General features: G+C 41.2%; 1 protein-coding gene and 1 pseudogene across 1 annotated transcript; both read left to right on the forward strand.

Annotated features, from left to right (window-relative positions):
- The first annotated feature begins 41 nt into the window (after positions 1–41).
- On the forward strand, positions 42–3,802 carry LOC113060299 (MAGUK p55 subfamily member 5-A-like; annotated as a pseudogene).
- Positions 3,803–6,027: 2,225 nt separating this feature from the next.
- On the forward strand, positions 6,028–8,907 carry LOC113060637 (eukaryotic translation initiation factor 2 subunit 1-like). Its single transcript, XM_026229723.1, has 7 exons — positions 6,028–6,199; positions 6,454–6,701; positions 6,784–6,863; positions 7,493–7,644; positions 7,729–7,933; positions 8,140–8,283; positions 8,359–8,907. The coding sequence occupies exons 2-7, from the start codon at positions 6,461–6,463 to the stop codon at positions 8,482–8,484; spliced, it is 948 nt and encodes a 315-aa protein (XP_026085508.1). The 5' UTR covers positions 6,028–6,199; positions 6,454–6,460; the 3' UTR covers positions 8,485–8,907.
- The last annotated feature ends 261 nt before the right edge of the window (positions 8,908–9,168 follow it).

Below are 9,168 nucleotides of genomic sequence, written 5' to 3' on the forward strand. Positions count from 1 at the left end.
GTAGTGTTGTTGTATTGCCACGATGACCCGATGTTGTTGAATCTGTCCTCGCAGTGGAGGTCATGATGCACAACAGCTCGCAGAAGGAAGGACTTGAGCTAGGCACTCTGCTCAAAACTCCTCACATGCAGGTCTGTCTCCATCACATGCGCACACACCCCCAATTCCCCTGTTTCTCCTCTGTTTGCTGATGACCACAGCTGTGATCTCAATCCCTGTCCCAGAGCCTGAGCTCTTTTGAACACTGTAACATGACGATGAGATCAGACTCATGTCTACTCTGTAGAACTCTTTGGCTTCATCCTGAATATAACCCATCATCTCTGGCTCTCTATATCCTTCAGGCCTTTATGATGGCCCATGACTGTGTGGCTGAACAAGAGATGCAGCTGGAGCCTCTTGTTCTTTCTGTCAGTCAAAGTGAGACTCTCACCCAGTGGGGCGGGGAGACTGTCAAGATCGTGCGGATTGAGAAAAAAAGGACGTCCCATTGGTGAGGAAGTTCTTTCATTGCTTTCCGCCGAATGTTATGCACTTCTTGACATTTGAACTGTATTTTAGCTTAATGTGCACATGCGTATTTATGCAGGGAGCGACTGTTAGAAATGATATGGACAGTGTAGTCATCAGCCGCATCGTGAAAGGAGGGGCAGCAGAAAACAGTGGCCTTCTGCATGAAGGAGATGAGATCCTGGAGATCAACGGGTGGAAATCCGTGGCAAAGATGTCAACGAGGTCTTCGACATCCTGGTAATTACTTTTAAAATAAGATGGCAGGAAGAAGAAAGAGGAAAAGTCTACTGAAGTATCCAAAAGCATTCTTTGGCAACTGGACATTGAATGATGTTGTTTTTCCACATTCACAGGTGGACATGCATGGGCATACTGACTTTCGTTCTCATTCCCAGCGCGCAGATCAAACCACTTCCTATTAAAGAGACTGTGGTGAGGCTTTAAGTCAGAACTGAATTAATTACTGCTTGAGTAAAGCAATGCATAAATAGAACTTATCAGTGATTGAACCCATATCCCTGTGTTCACGCAGATGCATGTGAAGGCACATTTTGACTACGACCCCTCAGATGACCCTTACGTTCCATGTCGAGAGCTCGGCCTGTGCTTTCAGAAGGGAGATATCCTCCACATAATCAGCCAAGATGACCCCAACTGGTGGCAGGCCTACAGAGACGGGGATGAAGACAACCAGCCTCTTGCTGGCCTGGTCCCTGGTACTGTATCTCCCATGCTATACTGTGGATCCAGATTCTTGTTTAAATATTCCTTCCTAGTATTTTTGCATCGGATTTCGCTTGCATCTGTTTTTCTCACTGATTGTCCAGGCAAGAGTTTCCAGCAGCAGAGGGAGGCAATGAAGCAAACCATAGAGGAGGATAAAGAGCCTGAGAAATCAGGTTAGGGTTGCAGAGCTCATCCACACTCTTAAATGCATTTTTGCACAGCTCTAAACTCTCAACTTCTTTTGACAGGAAAACTTTGGTGTGCAAAAAAGAACAAGAAAAAGCGAAAGAAGATGCAATACAATGCTAATAAAAATGATGGTAAGTTTTTTTTCAGACTCTTGTACAGTAGTTTGTTGTAGTTGCTCCATCTCATCCATTTCCTGTTGTTCTGCAGACTTGGATAACGAGGAGATTCTTACATATGAAGAGATGGCACTATATCACCAGCCAGCCAATCGTAAACGGCCCATCGCTCTCATCGGCCCACCAAACTGTGGTCAAAATGAGCTCCGACAAAGACTCCTCTCCAGTGAGCCGGACAGGTTTGCTGGTGCTGTTCCTCGTAAGTACAAGAAAATGTCCTGATTTTCAGCTTGTGTTACTATGTAATGTCCTGAACTGCAAACTCTCTTGCCACAGACACCACACGCAGCCGTCGTGATAATGAAGTAAATGGCCGCGATTATCACTTCGTGTCCCGTCAGGCCTTCGAGATGGACTCTGCAGCAGGGAAGTTCATGGAGTCTGGAGAGTTTGAGAAGAACCTCTACGGCACCAGCACAGACTCGGTCCGACAAGTCATCAACACGGGCAAGATCTGCCTCCTCTGTGTACACACTCAGGTGAGATGGACCACTCAGAACAATGCCCTAGCACAGGGGTGACCAACTGTGTTCCTGGAGGCCACTCTGCTGCAGAGTTTACACACCGGCCTGGAAGCTTCTGGTCATCTTTAAGACTTTGATTACCTGGTTCAGGTGTGTTTAGGTTTGGAGCTAAACTTTGCTGGAAGGTGTCTCTCCAGGAGCAGAATTGGACACCTGTGCCTTAGCATGTTGTTGGGAAATTTTGGGAAATCAAGTACTACCTGCATTTCCTTGAGGATCGTTGCTATACAACTGTTCCTTCTTCCCTGTTTTTAGTCTTTAAAGGTGTTCCGCAGTTCGGACCTCAAGCCCTACATTATCTTCATAGCTCCTCCATCCCCAGGAGCGATTGAGGGCCCTCTTAGCTAAAGACAACAAAAAACCCAAGGTAAACATCGGCCCTGAAAACATCACCTCCCAGGAGCCATCCACATACAATGTTTTTGCAGTCTACTGTGCTGATTTTCCATTGTTTTTCTGTGTAAACATTGCACTAGACAGATCTCAGACCTGTGTGCATGAGTCTCAAGCCTTTTGTAGAATCTTGTGCATGATATGGTGAAAATCCTTTGATTCATTCGGTGTTCATAGTCAAAAAGACCGGCCTTTTTAAAATGTCTTGCTAATCTCTCATTATCCTATATCATCATCTGATCTTGGATTCAGTAAACTTGTTTTCTTTCTGTTGTGGTCATAGGCCTCATTAATCTGATCCTCAGTTTTTGAGTAAAACATGCATTATTTGGGGCAATGTGCACTCAAAAACTGAGGTGCAATTAGGTCTACCAATAATCAGTTGCAAAAAGAAATAGAAAACCTGTACTATTTGAAAGAAAACAAATTGATACAAAGATTTGGTACAATGAGAGATCTCACAGTAAACAGTTTTTATAAGCCAGTAATTTTTGACTGGGAACACCAAAGTGTTACAAGGTGGGAGTTGTTATACCCTGTGTGAGCAAAGTCAGTACGTTTAATCCACTGCAATAAGATTTAACTAGCATTTTAGGAAAAAGAAGATCATCTCTGGGTCAAAATGACCAGAACACAACATGAGGGTTAAAGAATGACCCCTTGCATTTTTCCCCCATTCCCTTGCCCTCTGTCTCGCGTTTTAAATGCAAAATCATTTCTGCGACTACTACTCCCGTTTTCGTGGTTTAACACCCTCTCTTGTTTCAGCCTGAGGAGCTGAGAGACATCATTGAGAAGGCCCGTGAGATGGAGCAGAATTATGGCCACCTGTTTGACGCCGCCATCGTGAACACCGACCAGGACAAGGCCTACCAGGAGCTTCTGCGTCTCATCAATAAACTAGACACTGAACCTCAGTGGGTCCCCTCATCCTGGCTGCGCTGATGAAGCCCACTCACAGCAACCCCTCCACAGACGGGTGTTAATGAAGAGAAGACTGTTTGTGAATCGCACACTCTCGGGTTCCATGGAGTTGATTGAATGCTGCTGTCTTTACACTACAGGTTCAACACTAGATTAGGACACTACGCGCCCTCTGACCTAGCCAGAAGTGTCTGTCTGCACTGATCTTTCAGCAGGCTGAGGGAATGAGTTTTTATGTCATAATTCGGTTGATCGTGGTGTGTTTTTGAGTCCTGTTACTCACATTCCAGTGAGAGTGTCACCAGCACTTTGTGCAGCAGTAGAAATAGGGCTTCTATACTGCTTTTGATAACTATTTATGATTTGTAAATATCTCTGTATGTATTTTTAAAGAAGATGTTGGACAAACGTGGAGGGTTTTTGTTGTGGAAAATCAACTGTATTAAAAGTCACCGTTTTAAAAGTCCAATGAGATGTTCAAACTCCAGAATAGTTTGGGTTCCCTGACATTATTAGTGGACAAATATGTTCGTACACTCTTTCTTTCACTCTGAAATATCAAACTGATTGTTTCAATGTTTCAAGAGCAATCCACGCAGTGAGATTCAGTGCCTCATCTGAACCAACTCTTTCAAGCTACAAGGCACTAAAAGAGATACCTGTCAAAGCGGACGGAGCGCCTTCTATCCCTGGCGGCGGCTGCCACTGCAGTGTCCTGATGGCAAGCAGACACCTGTTGATTATGACGAGAAGTTACGATATGGTACACCTTCAGGTTTTTTGGTGGAGTCTTGCAAGGCCCACCAATATGAAGCCTAGATGCAAGATTTAGAGTTGGCTAAATGAAAGGCCTACTGCTCTCTGTCTGTCAGTATTCAACAATGCACTATGCCAGCACTCAAGAAGTGGTAGCCAGTATGTAAACCAGTAATTTGGGACAGCAATACAGGGAGGTTCACCATCTGAGTGTCAGCGCGGCGTAGTCCTAGTCAGTGCTTCTGCACAATTTAAAATGTTTCATTTGTGATATGGTTTTGATTGCATTTGAAGGCTCGTGTGTTGTTTTTACCCATTTCAACATGAGCAAAGGGCTGGTGTTTTAACTTGTGGTAATCCTCTACATTATTAGGATCTCATGAAAGCTGCCAAGAACATGTACTGGTCATATTTCGCCCCAAACTTAGAAAGGAAAAACGAAAACGAAAAAAAAATATATATATATATATATATATGTATATATGTATATGTATATATTATATATAATTATTGTAATAAAGTTAAAATGCTGTTCAACTCATTAGAATCTTTTTTTTTTTCTGTTTAATTTTGGGGTGTAATCTTTCCTGGGCGTGTTTCATGAGTTTTTTCCCATTGGGTGTTCCATAGCTTTGGATGATCAAAATTATGGAACATCAGCTTCATGTTGAGGTGAGATGAGTGTGCAGAATGTATGCTTATGAATGCATGATTTGGGGGTATGTTTGGCTCGTGCAATGCTGGAAGGGAGGAACACGACCTTAATGGACCGAAAGCTGTGCTTGTGTTTGTGTGTGCATGCATGATTAGTAACAACGCTTTTAAAAGAAGGTCTGTCAGTAATTGGCAGACAAGTATTCTCTCCATCGCTGATTCAAGCACACACAGGAAACAGCGTTACTGAGATTTGTTCTGCAGAACTGTTTTTGCTGTTGTTGCTTTTTTTTCCCTCTCTATTTTTTTCCTGAAGATAATCAGTCTATTTAGAAACATTAGGAAACAGCTCTGAGGTTTTTTACTCATGTGCACTACACTTGTGTTTGTGTTGTGATTGTGGATGGAGCCAGTAACCTGCTGTGCTTCACCTCACTCATGTGATCTAGTCACATGCCAGTCAACTGGAAGTAGAATTAAGGAACGTAAAAGAATCACCTTTTCCTTCTCAACTGTTTTTGTATGAATTATACAAGTGAATTAAAGCCCAGATTAATAGTGTTTTTGTCTTTTTCTTTATTAATTAGATGGTAATTGTATTAATTTATGGAGATTCTGTGCATATATAATATATAAATATTACATTTGAACCTGTTCATTTTTAGATCTTGGAACAGTGCTGGGAAATTATTAAAAACTCAAACCGTTATGAGGCTGCTGAAGAAATTGTGCTTAATTACTAAAATGAAAATAAAATACCAAAATCTTAGCAATCCTAAAATTATAAATAATAATTCTGTATGCTTTTTATTTTAATTTAGATTAATAAATATATTCAGCAATGATGCATTAAGTGACAGTTAAAACTTTTATATTATAATTTTTTTTGTGTTTTTTGTTTTTACTTTCTATTCAGCAAATATTTGTCCCAAAACAATTAAGCTATTTTCAATATTTATGATTATAAATATTTATTTAACACCATTTCGCAATATTATTGTTTTACTATATTTCAGAATTTTTATTATTTATTGTTGGAATTTTAAAAAACACAGAGATGCTCAAACTCAAATATTTTGTGAATCATTGGCATTATAACAGAATCAGCTAGTCTGCAAGTGCGCCTGCCGAACCACTCGATGGCGGAACAGAGCGACTGAACACTCCACGAACAAAACAATGACTTCCTCTTCCGCCTGGGTTTTTACATGCTGATAAAATAGACATCAGAGAAAGCGCTGTTCAGTTTCCCTTACTTTTTAATTTGTATATGTGCACTTCTCATCATCAAATAAAGGACGTCAAGTAAACTCCAGTACACATTCCTCCTAACGTTATATATCGGTAAGTTAAAGAGAGTATGGTTGTAGTGGCAGTGCTTTGTTTTGAACTGCATCATTTAGTCGATTTGGTGATCAGTTGTAGTTTATCGTATGTTCGATGTCCAGTTTTTGTGTCTTCATTCTTAACACTAGACAGAACCTTACAATCAAAAATGACTGTTTACTTGAGAAGCTTTTCTTATCGGTTGCGTCCCGAAACCAAGTGAGCTTTCTACCCAGGCAGCTCTCACAAGCAGACTTTTCTCCTTCTGCCAGGATCAAGATGCCAGGACTCAGCTGTAGATTCTACCAGCACAGGTTTCCCGAGGTTGAAGATGTGGTGATGGTCAATGTCAGATCGATAGCAGAGATGGGCGCCTATGTGAGTCTGCTGGAGTACAACAACATCGAGGGCATGATCCTGCTCAGCGAGCTCTCCAGACGACGAATCCGATCCATCAACAAACTCATCCGGATCGGCCGCAACGAGTGTGTGGTGGTCATCCGTGTGGATAAAGAGAAAGGTAGGGCTGTGAGTCAAACTTAAGAATCTTGCTTTATTTGATCCATTCCTCCTTTTCAGCCGTGGCATCCATATTTCCACAGGCTACATAGATTTATCCAAAAGAAGAGTATCACCTGAAGAGGCCATTAAATGCGAAGACAAGTTCACGAAATCTAAAACTGTGAGTATGCCTTGTCTGGTTAACGGTGAAAACACTTTGACCGGCTGACCACATGTTGAAATCAGCACAGGCAGTACCCTCCATTGAGTTCCTCTAGATCTGGAGCTTTGTATTCTTTCCAAAAGTCATGAAATATTTGCCTAATAATAGGTGTTCTTTGGTGCTCCAAAGATATCGGTACAACAGCGCTCATCAATGTCAAAGTATAGTCTAGAATAAATTTCAGCCTGTCGCTTCAGTTGTCAAACATTTGATATTGGACAGCTGTTATGACACAGATGTTTAATAACTGATGATTGTTTTTATTAACTAACATTAACTAAGATACTGTGACAGATGTATTGCTCATTGTTCGTTTATGCCTTTCCTAATGTTAACTAACGGGACCTTATTGAAAAGTGGCGTCATTCTAAACCCAGATGTCATCTATGACATTTTTTCATGACCATGTGTTTGTCTTTTTCACTGACAGCGTACTGACAAAATGTACTGACGTGTTAAAGCTATTGTTATCCTATTTTTGTCCTCCTGTCAATCCCACTCAGCAAGCTCAGTTCAACCTCTCTATGTCTAAAACCCAGTGTATGGCCATGGTCTCATAGATGTTGTATATTTGCATGTTGTTACAGGTTTACAGCATTTTGAGGCATGTAGCTGAAGTCCTAGAATACACCAAAGATGAGCAGCTAGAGAGTCTGTACCAGCGAACCGCATGGGTGTTCGATGAGAAGTACAAGCGGCCTGGATACGGCGCCTATGACATCTTTAAGCAGGTTGTGTCGTAAGTATGCATTCATCAATCACTTATTGACTATGACTAGAATATTCTTCTATCACGATTGTGTAAATTGCATTCTGTGTGCAGAGACACTTCCATTTTAGATGGCCTGGATTTGACAGAAGAGGAAAGGACTGTTCTGATTGATAACATCAACAGACGACTCACTCCGCAGGCTGTTAAAATAAGAGCCGACATTGAGGTGGCCTGCTATGGCTATGAGGGTATCGATGCAGTGAAAGATGCTTTGAGGGCTGGACTCAAGTGTTCAACTGAGTGCATGCCAATCAAGGTAAGAACCTTTCTGCTCCGGTTAGAAACATTACTCAAAATTGCACCTTGTTTGTGACAAATGTGTTTTTTAATATCTGAATGAAAAATATATTATTAATGGAAAATGTCCGTCAGTCATGTGGTACCAAAAACGTTTTCTTAAAACAGATGAAAGAGGCTCCTAGCGATCCAAATTGGCTCAATATTACATTGCTTTTGTTGCAGATCAACTTGATTGCCCCTCCGCGCTATGTTATGACCACAACCACGCTAGAGCGCACAGAGGGCCTTTCTGTGCTCAATCAGGCCATGGCTGTAATTAAAGAGAGGATTGAAGAGAAGAGAGGCGTCTTCAACATTCAAATGGAGGTGAGAAATGATCATCATTTCTAATTTTTTGTCTTGTATTGAATAGCATTTGACCTTATTTCAATGTCAATGCAGCCAAAAGTGGTAACGGACACCGATGAGACTGAACTGGCTCGGCAGCTAGAGCGGCTGGAGAGAGAGAATGCAGAGGTGGATGGAGACGATGATGCAGAGGAGATGGAGGCCAAGACTGATGACTAGCTTGAAGAAACCCAATTAAACCAGCATTGCCATATTCATTCACGAGACTTGAGAGTTACAGTGAATTGTTTATCGTACCACAAGGACTGAAAAGCCATTGATGGAAAGCACCGCTTCCGTAATACCAGGCAGATTAAGGGTGAATTGTGGCAGGCAGTGAAAGCTGGACGTACATTCATAGACATTGGCTTATCAGATGAGTTGTTGGAGGAATGCCTTCCATGAACACTAGAGTGTGGCTTGTGGGGTATTAATAATACAGATTTCAACAGCGTGGTTGTTTTAAGTGACCTTCTGTCTCCAGTCTCATTCAAGAAAGATGTAGTCTGTGGTGAAAAGGCTTTTCTTGATACGTTTACTTCTGTTTATCTAAGCCTTCTGTTGTGGATGCAGAACTAATAAAGCAAGATTTTTTTTCATGTATATTTGTTTTTCTGTGCTGCCTGTTTTGTCTAAGATGTTAGATATGTTATGGAATCTATATTCATAGTATTTTAGCAGATACACTACCGTTCAAAATGTTGGGGTCAGTGATGTTTTAAAATATCATCTTGGAATTAAGAGGTTCAGTCTGACATTATTTATGCTGTAAAAAATGATTTACATTTTGTGTGTGTGTGTGTGTATATAAAAAGGGGTTCTATCAACAAAGTATATGGAATGCAAAAACCTTTAAGCTCAATA

This window comes from Carassius auratus, chromosome 42 (genome assembly GCF_003368295.1).
Source record: "Carassius auratus strain Wakin chromosome 42, ASM336829v1, whole genome shotgun sequence".
Lineage (NCBI taxonomy): Eukaryota > Metazoa > Chordata > Actinopteri > Cypriniformes > Cyprinidae > Carassius > Carassius auratus.